The 13,386-nt window shown below is 41.2% G+C and overlaps 1 protein-coding gene across 5 annotated transcripts in view; it reads left to right on the top strand.

Moving 5' to 3' along the window:
• Positions 1–13,386, top strand: part of JARID2 (jumonji and AT-rich interaction domain containing 2) — a 225,449-nt gene that overhangs the window by 183,799 nt on the left and 28,264 nt on the right. For all 5 annotated transcript variants that reach the window (XM_054813974.1, XM_054813977.1, XM_054813973.1 and 2 more), the window contains exons 6-7: positions 2,349–2,578; positions 10,641–11,661. In XM_054813974.1, coding sequence (XP_054669949.1) covers positions 2,349–2,578; positions 10,641–11,661 — 1,251 coding nt within the window. The remainder of the gene's footprint in view (positions 1–2,348; positions 2,579–10,640; positions 11,662–13,386) is intronic.

Below are 13,386 nucleotides of genomic sequence, written 5' to 3'. Positions count from 1 at the left end.
TTATAGAAACTGATACCATCTACTGTTTAACTAGAGACAGCTTGACTAGGATTGTTTTGCATCTACGTCTCTCCCTTTTTATTGTGTTTTCAGGCTTTAAGCTTTTTAAGCTTTTCCTGTGAGACTGAACATTTTTTCTCTCCCGTTTCTCTCTTCCCCCTTTCAAGAATCTTACAAATTAAGACAAAAGATAATTACTCAGAGGGTAAAACTGGCAGAGTTCCCACGACACTTAAAATTAATGAGCTGTTGCATATAAAATATACCTTGTCTCCTGTTCACTGGGGGTTTTTTTTGGTGAACCATAAAAGTGCACAGTTTGGCTTTTTGGCTGCGTTTTCTGTTTTAGTAATTTTCAGTTTATAAAGTGGCAATAATATAGAAAATTCTGAATACAGAAAACTAATCTCTCTGACTTAATGTTTCCGTATGAGCAGATGAGTATACACAATTCATTCCCTCCAAAGGAAAATCTCACTCACCGTGGTGAAATACATATTAACGAAGCTACCATCGGTTGTTTGTGCTATGTCTTATTAAAAATAAATAGCTGTGCTTCGTGCATCTGTAGCACCTTCCATCTGATGCGAGAACTCCTTACAAAGGAGGATAAATGTATTGTCGTGAACTCCCCGAGAGGGGTTGGCAATTATTATCAGTTCCATCACTGGAAATGAGACACGGAGGTTACGCGACTTTCACTGAAATCACTGAGAAATCCTTGGCTGGCTGGGGCAGCGCCAGTTGCTCCTGAGCTCAGGAGTGACGAAGCCACAGGGGAATTTGTGGTGACTTCGCTGCTGATGGCTTTTCTCTTATTCTTCCTCAATTTATGCAAGAGGGAAGGAAGAGAGGAGGAAAAGCAATTGCAATTTCATTTTTTTATCATAGTCTACTTCAATGCTTATGACCAACCGAATATGATAAGTGACCCGAATAACAAATTTGTCAAACTCGCAGGAGTTTTGGCTTTCGGAGGTGTGGTGGGAAGGTAGATAGCTGATTGGGAAGGTTTGGAGGTAGGTGTATACTCGAAAGCAGCTTAGATACCCCTCTTCTGTCCAGCAGGATTGTTGGTTGTTTATTACTACTACTACTATTACTGCTGCTACTACTGTAATAATACAGGACATCTGTAGAAACAGCTAAGCTTCAAATTTAGGTAAAAAGGTATGTATCATAGGTATATCATGTTTAGTGACAAAAGAAGGCATTCATTTCACAAGAAAACAATAACTTAATTTAGTTAATATTCCCAAAGAGATGGTGTGTTGTGCATAATAAATAAGATTTTTAGATACTTTTATGCTATTAAGTATTTATGAATTTTCTTATTTACATCCTTTCCTAAACCATGGCAAAAAAAGGCGGGGTAAAAGCCAAGAGTTAGGTGAGGGGAGAAGGCAGGAGGGCAATTGCCATTGTGGGTGTTGGATCGCAAGTGTCACAGACCTCTGTCAAGTGCTTCACTGAAGAGGGTGCAGCACTGACATAAATTCACCACATTTTTGATAAACAAACAGAGAAATGTGACGTGTTTGTTGTTGGGTTTTTTTTAACCTCAGCCTTTCATGTGCCCTGACAACAAAAGAGCAGAGGCTATTCTTAAATAAATTCAGCAGAGGGACAGGAGCAAAACTTGCTGAGATAGACTTGTATATGTTTGCGTAATATTTATTGTACAACAAAATACGGTTTCTGTTCTGTGCTTTCTTATCCCTTCACTTCAGCAGAAGGCGAGGGTGCTCAGTGTAGGTCCCAGCATTACTTTATATGACAGGCTCCAAAATGGTATTAGTATTTTATTTTCTTTGCAGAAGTACCTTTTTCTATTTGCAGCTTGTCTGCTGTAGGCAAACTGCTGTCAGTTTGGTTCAGCAGTTTGGATATTGATGAAAACAAAACATGCTTTTTCGTGGAACACTTCCTTTCTTTTATGTTAAAATAAAAATAAATCCCTTTTTTTGTTTAGGTTATGTTTAGAATTCCCTTGCTGCAACAGCAAAAAAGTTAATTAAAACTGTCATAAATAAAAATCAAACTGATAAGTCTAAATTTAGGTCAATCAAAACAGTAATATAGCTTGTATGTTTTAATTTGGATATTGAAGATAATGTGTGTTAACAAGCAAAGGAAATACTTCAGTAAATCTGTTCATATAAAGAAATATGCAAAATAGTGCTTCTAATTCTGTATTGATTTTACTTAGATATAAGAAGACACTCACTAAATATCCAACACCAACAACAGACAAAGTTGGGTTGTTTTGAATGAAGAGTTTGGTCTTGTATGGTTTTTTTTGCTTTTCTTTTTTTCTTCCTTAATAGTCTGATTTTCCCTCTTCTCAGTTTTCAATGGGTCCAGCAAATCATCGAAGGAGAAAGAACCTGCTCAGAAACACAAAAGCAAAGAGGCCACACCAGGGAAGGAGAGGAACAGCGAACATAAGGCTGAGAGCCGAAAAGACCAGGCTGCTGCTAATCACCATCCTACTACAAACACTGGCTCCTCCACGAAAGGGCTCACTGCTAACAACCACCACACTCTTCATAGATCGGCTCAGGACTTAAGGAAACAGGTAATGAATTGTACTCTACTGTGGACACACGGGAAACGCAGATTCTTAAGGTGCTAGCTCCATTTTCCACTGCCTGGCATAGAGCAAACATGGCAATCCTTAAAAGCATGCTCTGGAGACAGCAGGGAGTTAATTTTCAGTGAAAGAGAGAGAAAGAGAGAAAGAAGGAAAAAAGAAAAGTGATAGATACCTGGGAAGTCAGTATGATAAGGCATGGTTTACAACCCTGTCTTTGTATTATCCAGTGTATACATATGAAAGAGTAAAGTTCACATCGCTATTTATTAAACATCTCTGACTGGCACTCCTGTTGGCCTCTCTGCTGACAGTGCCAAGGCTGGCAGCACGTGGAAGAATGAACTCCTTTTGTGTATGGCTGGTCTGCTCGGGTTATCTTAGAGGTTCACTGGTGGTGTAGAGAAGCTGGTGTTACACTCAGGTCTCTTGTATTGCATGTGGGCAACGCAAACCTCAGAGTCTGGGAAAAATGTTTTGCCCCATGCATAAAGAAGGTGCTCTATTGCCACCTTCACAGTGGACGTGCCAGGTGGGGAGAAATTCAGACTTTCATGTTACCTGGTTGAAAACTAACAAAAATTCAGCAAGAGGTGTGTCTCTGCCTGACTTGTATTTGGGTGTGGAAGTTTAGCAGACCAATCTTTTGGTGCTTGTGACTGGCGTTTGGGCAAGATGTGTCTCCATCTGTTTTTGATGATTGAATCAAAGGGCTCCTAAAATAGCAACTGTCAAATTAGTTTTTTATAAAGGACTTTCAAAATCCCCAGTCAGTGTCCTTATACAGTCTGGGGCTGGGTTAGCAGGGTACCTGTGCTAGGGCAATGCAGTACAGAAAGCTTTGCTACACTTGCGCCTATTTTTTTTTTTTTTTCCCCAGCGGTTAATTCTGAACAGGCCAATTAGAGCAAGGCTTTATTTGCTGGCATGTAAAGGTTTTTCTTCTAAGTAGGCTGGCCCAGACTTCAGCAGAGCTTGAATTGCCATCTTGTAGGGCTGTCAAGGTCTTAAATGGCACCTCTCAGTCATAGGCTTGGAAATTAAAAATGGCAAAAAGTAAAACAGTGGAGATCTTGCCAAGGAAATCTTCCACGTCCTGTGCTTCAGTGGTGTTTAGCTTCTCCTGAGATGCCTCCACTGGATTTGTATTACCTTCTAAATCAAATTTGAGATCCTGAAGGCTATCTACAGTATATTTCTCTGTACCCCTCTAAGACTTCCATTCTTTATTCCCCTATTGCAATTTTTGCTTATCTAGTCATCAGTTTGAATGCCTGCCTTTTGCATCCTTTTGGCTTTCTTTTTTGTGTCTGCCAGCATCCTATGGTCCTTGCTGTGACATGCTCTGCCATGAGCATTTTGTGTTGACCAAATTTTCCAAAGCGTAAGGATGCACTTCAGAACTAATTATTTTAACTCACTGGAACACTTGTGTGAAATGCGTTAAAGTTGTATCATCAAAGTATGAATGGTTAAAATTATTGTGAAGGTCAACTGCTGTCACTTGTGAAGGTAGTTCTGAGAAGGGAAAAGACAGGTGTAGAAGAATTTTATCCGCGATCCCAGTGGGTTTTGCTTTGTAGAGTATTAGATGTTTTCAATTGTGTTACGCAAAATGGGGAGAAATGCAAAAGCAATGCAGTACAACCAACAGTCATGCCACACAGACACCTCAGAGAGTGTGGTCCTCCAGCTTATGAAAATAAGGGGGCTGTAAGTTGGGGGGGGGGGGGGAGGAAGTTAGGTATTTAAATTTTTTTCTGCAACCCACAGTAACATAAGTACTTTCTTACCAATTTAATGAAAATGTGGCTGTAACTAATTAAAGGTGGATTATGCATTTTGCCTGACAGAAAGACTTAGCTTTGTGCAAAACCTTAGACTTACAGTTATGAGACATTGCTAAATTTTCTGCCCTTGTCCTGAGTCTTTGTTGACATTTTCAGTATTTTCCAAAAGGAGAGTTGTTTTCCCAGGGTGCCAGCCACATGTTCTTCCTCCATCCAGTATGTTTTTGCTCCATTTTCACGTGCATTTACATGGTTTATTTATGTGTGTGTTTTTGTTTTGTTCAGTCTTACAGAAAATAAAGGCAGAACACTAGAAAGTACTGGAGATTTTCTTTTTTCCTCTCGTTCTTTCTTTCCTTTTCTGGTGTGCGCTTGCACTTGTCACGTGTTCCCTCTCTTTCTTCCTCCCTTGCAATCTTCCCAAATCCCCTACTTCAAAGGGGTTGTGGGCAAAGGAAATGTAGTTCAATGGGGCCCTCTCTTGGCCTAATATGGTAATTTACTTCTGCAAAATTTATATCAACACAGAAGTATTTTTGTGAATGAATTCGAGATCAGTTGCATAACTTGAATTTGTTTGGGACCAAAGCTGTTGTTGGTATTGCTAATGTTGCTGTTATTACTGTGGTTGTTATCTAACAAGTTGTTTGTTGGCTTTATTTTGTGTGTATGAGTGTATGTGTCTGGAGAATGGATCCCAGATGCTATGCATAGGTGTGTATGTAGACCAGTTCAAATCCAACAAACAAATTGCTGCAAGACTATGTGCTGGTCCCATTTGCTTTTTAAAAAACAAAATTTAAAATCTATCGTACCGTCTTTTACTGCAAGGCAAGTGTTCAGTAAAGGGGAGAAAAGAGTGGTCTGAGGACAAATATATGTCAGCAAAACTGAGAAGATAGCTGAAAAGCAAAGATGAAATTATTCGTATCCCTAGTTTCACCTTTAGCTCAAGACTATGAGTCATGTAAGGCTAATGTCAATCACTTTGTTACTATTTGAATTAAATTGACTTCTTTCTTATGCGCTCAGTGTAAGCACTGCCTCGGGATGGAGCTGTGGCATAGACCCCCATTTGGTGAACCTGCGCACCTGGCAGTGTGACCAATTTTTTAGGCTGACTCTGTGTGTGTATGTTTGGTTTGGGGGGAGACATATCAACAGTAGAAAGGTAAGAAAATGCCTACCACAATTTCTTGTTTCTTTTGGTTCCAATCGTCTGATGGGTCCTCAGAGACAAGTACAGACCAGGAACATTGTAGGTGTTGACTGACCAGCCAGAATTTCACATTTGTCAATGTGAAATCCTGAATCCACCTGTTGCTTTGATGGTGGGCTGTGACCACGTTGTTTGTTCCACTTGTTTTCAGCTGGAAGACATTTGTTTGCAGCCTATGCCCGTTTGAAGCGTGGTCTGTTCTGGTCTATATAGTACTGCTGTGTCTTAAACATTATGCTATCCTTTCTGAAAACACTTAAGATACCTGTGGGCATTTTGGGAGGGAAGAGGGAGAAGCACTTGAAAACCATCGTGTTGTGTCTGCTCTAGAAAGATGATTGTCCTAAGGAAGTTTTCAACGATGTTTCTTTCTTGTGGGGTCTCCTTTGTTAGCACTCAGAAATAAATGAGTGAACTCCTCATGGTATTCTCAAAGCCAAGTGTTCTCCACTTCAGGAGCTGTTAGTCGTTGTAATAAAGACACTAAGTCTGAATAAAAACTCAAAATAGTATGCTTACAATCTAGGATTGGAGGTTAGATAGCCAAAGCTTATGTACCTGTTCTGTTCAAGATTTGGCCCTGAGAGATCTAAGCTTTCATTGTGTGGAGGTATTCTAACAACTCTAAATGGTTGTGATAAGTTGCTGTTTTCTTAATTAATTCAGTTTTCCAGAGGTTTGTATCTTGGCAGTTTTAATTCTGGCCTAAAGCTGATGGTGCCAATGGCATGTTTTCCTTTGAAGAGGAAGAGCTGTGAGGATCCTGCCTTTGTCCATGAGCACTTTTTCCATGACTGTGTCTTGTTCTCAGGCCCTGCGTCACCACCCCTTGCTGAAGGAGTGCCCCAGATGGCCCTTCAGACTTCTGGTCACAGCTTCTTAAAAAAAGGAATCATAGGAGAGCTGGAGTCACAAAGTGCGTCTATACAGCCTGACTGCTCACTCCGAGGTGTTGTCTTGACTGTACCTGACAGCACAGTAATATAGCCATGGACTCCTTGAAACCTTCTGGAAAACCTCCCATAGAGGAGACTCCACAACAGCCATTGGCAGATTCTTCCAGCATTTTCCTTTACTAATAATTAGAATGTTTTCCTAGTTGTGCCTCAGATTATCTTTGCAGACAATTAAAGGGTTTTTCTGCCCTTGCTTTTCCAAGTGAACGCGGAAAGTGCATTTACTCTGTCTTTTCAGAGGAGCTCCTTATGCATCAGAAGACTGTCATAGAGTTGTCCCATAGTCATCTCTTTCAGACTAAACAAGCCCAGCTCCCTTGGCTTTTCAGTAAATATCATATTTTCCAAATGCCTGAGCACTTTGTGTTCTTTTAAGACTTGCTCCACTGAATTTTTCTCACAGTTTGGGCCCAATGCTGGGTCCGGCCCTGCATAGGAAAGACTGTGCTCCTGTGCCTTGCTTTTCACGTTCTTAGTAATAGCTCTCAGAGATTTGTGTGCTTTCTACCACCAACGCGTTTTGCAGCTCACTGTGGTCCCCAAATGTTATTCCTCCCCTGCATGTATTTGATTTGTCCTTCCTAAAAATAGCACTTCCTTTATTTACAGGAATGTTCTGAAATAAGTTCTTCAAGATTGTATTTGACTTTGACCTTGTCACCAGAGTCCCATCCAGGTGTGTGTCACTGGCAAATTTTACGATAATCCAAGTTACTGATGGAAGTACTTGGTAGAACCGAGGCCAAGACAAGTCCCTGCAGAAAGTTACCTGAAATACCCTCCCAGGATGGCTATGAACTATGACAATGATAACTTCTCTTGAGGATGACTTTCTGTCCTGGTTCTGGCAAGGACAGAGTTAATTTCACAAGGAGCCAGGGCGGGTGAGCCAAGCTGGCCGGGGGCTATTCCATACCATGTGACGTCATGCTCACCATAAAAGGGGGCCAGTCGGGCAGGGGCGGGTTCGGTGTGGCTCCGGGACAGGCTGAGCGTCCGGTCGGTCGGTCGTCGGATCGGTAAATTGTTCTCTGTTATCACCCATTGTGAATATCTGTTATCAGTACTGTTGTTGATTGTTCCCCTCTCCCTTGCTGTCCCAGTAAACTGCCCTTAGCCCAACCCTCGAGGCTTTGCCGTTGTTTTTCCGTTCTCCTCCCCAGCCCGCCGGGGGAGGGGTGAGTGGTGCGTGGCACCCAGCTACCGGCTGGGGCTAAACCACGTCAGTCCTTTTTGGCGCCCAACTTTCTTTAGTCCCTTGTGAAGCCACTTTAGAGTAATTATGTCTAGGATGTGTCTCAGGAGTTTGTTTGATGGAACATCACGTGGGACAGTGACGGGAGCCCTACTGGAGCGGAGGTGCTTCTTTGCTTCCTCAGCCAGGTGTCTGCCAGGAGATGATTAACTTAGCCTGATGTACTACTTTGGCAAAACTATGGGTGGGGTTTTTTTTTAGTTTGTTTGTATTATTTTTTTGTTTTTTAACGTTATTTATCATTTGTGTGTTTACAAATTAATTGTTTGATGATTTGTTCCAGAATGATTTTAGGGTTTGAAGTTAGGTAGACTCTGCCTGCCCTCCACTTATCTCCAAGAGCCATGCCTTAAGTCATCTAGGTACACTTTAGCTTGCTGGGGTTGCCTCCCTAGCAATTTTGCTGAAATTGGTTATGTTATATATCTGGTAAGTATTCAGTCAGTGGTACTTTTGGTGAAGGCTAATGCAAAAGAAGTGCAAACACTTTAGCCAAAGTGTTGCACTTGTTTTTCTTCCTTCTGTAGTGGTTGATTTCCGCTGGTTTTTGTTGTCTTTGTATTTTTAAGGTGTGTATATAATTTTTTTGTGTTTCTTTTTATGTCCCTTGCTAACTGAAGTTTCTTTAGCTCCTTTGCCTTTCTGATTTTACCTGTGCATGCTTTTGTTGTTGCCCTCAGTCATGTAATTGTGTTTTGACTTTTTACTGTGATTCTTTTTTAATTTTCCAGTCATTAGAGAACTTTGTGAACAGGCATAATGACCTGTGCTTTGTGCCCCTCCTCTAAGTGGGAATTGCTTTCGTTTGGGTTTTTTTGCAGGTGTGTTTTCTTTTTGTTTGTTCGAAGATTTTGGGAGTTTTTTTAAGTCTGTTGTCTTTTCTCTACTGCTGTCACATCTTAGAATTGAAAACTCATTTCATGATCACTGTCACCCGGATTACCTTCCCCTCCCAGTTCTCAATCAATTCTTCTCTTAGTCTAGATGAAATCTGTAGTCGATGTTCTTGGCTATTTATAAAGCCAGAGATGTTCAACGCTTGTTCTGACTGCTGCAGGCAGGAGGCAATGTCTCAGCAGCTCTCTACTCGTGTCTGCTCTGTGGCATGAAAAAGCTCTAAAAACCAAACCCAGGCTTCCATTTCAAATGCAGAGTACTGCCTAAATTTCAAGGGAAATGGGTAAATGCAGTTCTGTTAGCAAGTGTTTGCTTTCCAGATAATATCTCCTGCATCTTTGGAAAGCTCAAGATAAAAACTCATCAGTCATCAGTTAACTGGATTTTCCTTAAGTGCTTCTACCTTGGAAGCACAGAAAGGACAAGAATATGGATGGATTTTAAAAGGCTTGTTATTCCTGCTCCAGCTTCTGGAGAAAATGCACAGAGTAAATGTGTGCATGCACACACAGAATCCCCAGGTTCCAGATCCTCTTCCCCAAGTCACTTAATGCAAGACCATAGCATGATCTTTTCAGTCTCTATTTGATCCATATTTTATAACATTTTATCCCTACTTTATAAGTCACTCCAATTCTTGCATTTATTTGAGAGAAGCTGCCATGCTTACTAATTTGGCAAGTATTTTGAAATCCCACAGGGAAGTATTATAACTGCAGGAATGGTGTTATTCACCTGAGCACTGATGAGGGGTGATTGTACTGTGTGTTTTCACTTTGAGCATTTTTATCAATGTTCCTGATTTTTGGATGTGTTTTTTCTGCACTCACAGTAGGTTAAGGAGGTGAGAAAACAATCTTTAAAACTTTTTTAAATGCTGAAATTTGCTTGAGGTTTAAACTTCAACTTAATTTGCTTAGTCGTGGAGCTTAGCTTTGGCAGTGCTGAGCTGTTACAATTCCCTTTAATGCTGAGAGTTGCTCTCAGTCCGTAACCTGTCTTACAGTTAAAATATAAATTTCAGTTTCATAGCTGGGTTAAAGCGTCTAACAGAACGCAGTGGAGTCCGGCAATTCTAAGTTGCAATGACAATATGATGTAATAAAATGTGTGTCAGCAAAACTGCCTAGATATCAAACTTTTAAAGAATGTATTAAACTACTGTGTACATTTTTTTTTTCAAATTAATGAATTCAGCAACAAGATGCCTCCAAGATTTAATATGTATGACAGACTGGATCCTTCCTGGCCATCCTGATCTGTTGGGTGCATAATGTGTTCAATATATCTTTTTTTCCTATGTATGTATGTATAGACAGGAGGTTGGTTTGAATCTCAGCATGTGGGGGTTTTGGGGTTTGGGGTTTTTTTTTTTGGTTGGTTGGTTGGTTTTTGCAAAACATGCCCATTCCAGTTAGAGTAGACAGTATATGCTGGCTAGTTTGTCTGCTAAGTAGTAGTAAACTGTGTGTGCACTTAAGGGAAGTTGGGTGCGAGAGAGAGTGTCTGAGGGCCAGAAAAGGAGATAACAAAAGTATTAGTTTGTAAGTCAGACTACCTGTGTTTTGTGATACCATAACAGGCTTTCTGGTAGACAAGGGGGTAGTGAAGCAAGGGACCTCGCCCTTCTTCATGCCAGAGGCTTCGTACGCTCCGAAAGCAAGATTGGCTTTCTGAGGACTTTCTTGGGTTTTTTTTTTTTTTTTTTTTAAATATTTCTTTTATTTCTTTATTATAAATGCCCAGTACCTCCTCTTGCCTGGGTGAAAACCGTTATATGAAGATTGTGCAAAGGGGCCAGGAGTCAGGACTGCAGAATATGGTTGTCCGGCAACTGGGACGCTGTGGCTGAGCGGTAACATTACTAATTTACTTCTCTGTTTTCTGTTTCCTTCCTTCTGCTCCCCCTGCAACACTCCTGGCATCGCAGGTTTCTAAAGTCAACGGGATCACTCGAATGTCATCTCCGAGTGCAAATGCAGCCAGTGCCAAAAAGATGAGAGAAGTCAGACCTTCACCGTCCAAAACTGTGAAGTACACTGCAACAGTGACAAAGGGAACTGTCACATACACCAAAGCCAAGAAAGAACTGGTCAAGGAAACCAAACTAAATCACCACAAACCCAGTTCACCTGTCAACCACACAATCTCAGGGAAAATAGAAAGTAGCAATGCAAAAACCCGCAAACAGGTGCTATCCCTTGGAGCATCCAAGTCTAACAATACCGCTGTTAATGGTGTAAAAGTCAATGGCAAGTTGAACCAAAAGACATGCACTAAGGAGGTGGGGAGACAGTTAAGGGAGGGGCTGCGCAATTCGAAAAGGAGGCTGGAAGAGATGAATCACATAGACAAAATACAGTCGCCCACCAAGAGAATGAAAGGGGCCGTCGTCAACTTGGCAGAAGCTGCCAGCAAAAAGGCAGCCGTAGAAAAGCCTTTGCTGAATGGACACCTTAAAAAGGAAGTGCCAGAGAAGAGTTTGGAAAGAAATAGGCCGAAAAGAGCCACTGCTGGAAAGAGTACGCCAGGGAAACAAGCACATGGCAAAACTGAAAATGCCTCCTGTGAAAATCGTTCTACCTCTCAAGCGGAGTCCTTGCACAAGCCACAAGACTCAATGGGAAAGCACGAAAAGGGCAGTAGTAAGTCTGGGTGGGGGATGCTGGGGGAGATTCCCATCCTTAGGCCCTCCACCAAGGAATTTCATGACCCACTGATATACATTGAGTCAGTCCGAGCTCAGGTAGAGAAGTATGGGATGTGCAGGGTGATTCCTCCTCCAGACTGGAGACCTGAGTGCAAGCTAAATGATGAAATGCGGTTTGTGACACAGATTCAGCACATACACAAGCTAGGCAGGCGCTGGGGACCCAACGTGCAGCGGCTGGCCTGCATCAAGAAGCACCTCAAATCTCAGGGCATTACCATGGACGAACTCCCACTCATAGGTAAGGGCTGTGGTTTCATTGGCCTTTTGCCGCTGCTTGTTAGCATCCATGTGCGACTTTATGCTCAGTTTGCCTTTATGCTTAACTGAACCCCTGTTCAATTAACACTGCAGAGCACTGGATCTCTCTCTTTATCCATCCATCAGGCACAATGCAGGTAGATTGTCGGAGAGCTTTCCTGGGAGACTTTGTATCACCACCTTCCTTCTGCCAGTTCTTTATTTTACCCGTGGGGAAAAAAATGCTATCTGGGGGCTTGGTTTCCAGATTTCAGGATCTTCTCCTTTCCCTGCTGTTTATTTTTGTAGGTAGTGCAACTATGGATATTGATAGCCTCGGTTTAAGTGTTGCCTCAGAATATTTTTCAGATCCTTCCAACAATGGTTTCCAAACAGGTTGCAGTGCTGCCAAGCTCAAATACAAATATTCCCCCCCCTCCCTTCCTTTAAAAGCATTTAACCAAGGGGGAAAGAAAATATCTCGGAACTGACTTCTATTTGGGTACTCAGACACTTAAAATCACAAATTTGCAGTGACCTGCTGACATTTAACAACCATTAAGTGTCAAGAATAGGCAGTAAAATGTGGTTGATTGCAAAATGGAGGTTTCATTATTTCTCCCAGCAGGTGTCTGCCAGGGCTAATGCCTGAGTGAGAATCACTTATTTAACAGAATTCTTGGTTTGTGGTCTGCTGTCAAATATGACACGTGACAAAAATGTGACAATAGTTTGTAAAAACATGACAACAGCAGCATACAAATGAACTGTGGAATGAGCCACCTCCATCTCTACTGCCTTTGCAGCCAAGACATAGTAACAAACTTGTGGGTTTAATTTTTGTTAGCCCTCCCCTTTGTTTTTGAAGTGTTTTGAGTCAGAGCTCAGAGGACCTGCATGCTGCAACTTGAGGCTAGAGTTTTGCTTTTGAGGCATTATCCGATCAGTCAGCTATCAACGCTAGTTGGATTTTCTGTTTAAACTGTTCAAAACACTTTTCCCCCCCCTCTGTTTTCAAACTTTATTATGTATCACGTATGTTGAGTAAAATGCATAAAAACACACAAAGAGATTGCACAGTTTATGGTGAACCAATGCAGGATACAACAGAGAAATGACAGAATTTAAGGAGGAGGAATGAGGGATGAGGGTTACCACTCTGTTGCAATAGTCGTGCAAAAACATTCAAGGAAATCTGAAAATTAAAATTGCTCAAGCAGCAATAAGTGAACATTTTGTATTCCTAATGTATGCAATGGTTGTATGCTAATAGAGGAGAATAATGAATTAAATTTACATTGGCAAGAGAGAAGAAAAAATGTGCAAGACAGCTCGATTAACGCTCCTAGAACAATGTTAACTTTTTAATGAAATACCTTAACTCGGCATTAAGATGGCATTACTGTTAATTATTTGTATTATTTAAGCATCTAAGAGCCTAATTAATATGGAAGGATTCTGTTTTGCTGGGTGCTATATAACTGGAGCAAACAGTGGTCTCTCACAAAATTTGCATCCTGTGTATCCTTTATGCAGTTAATTTCCTACCTATCTTGTATTTAAAATTAAACACAAAATGGAGAAAAGAAGCTGGAGATCATCAGTGTACAAAGATGAAAAATCTGTTGGTTCCAGCAGGAAAGATACAAGATCATCTGTGGTGATAAATGCATGCTTATTTAAGTAAACGTGCATACACGTCCCTCCTTCCAGGCCCAAATCACAT

Source organism: Grus americana, chromosome 2 (genome assembly GCF_028858705.1).
Source record: "Grus americana isolate bGruAme1 chromosome 2, bGruAme1.mat, whole genome shotgun sequence".
Taxonomy (NCBI): domain Eukaryota; kingdom Metazoa; phylum Chordata; class Aves; order Gruiformes; family Gruidae; genus Grus; species Grus americana.
The sequence above is the reverse complement of the archived record's forward strand: the minus strand, read 5'-3'. Positions and strand labels throughout refer to the sequence as shown.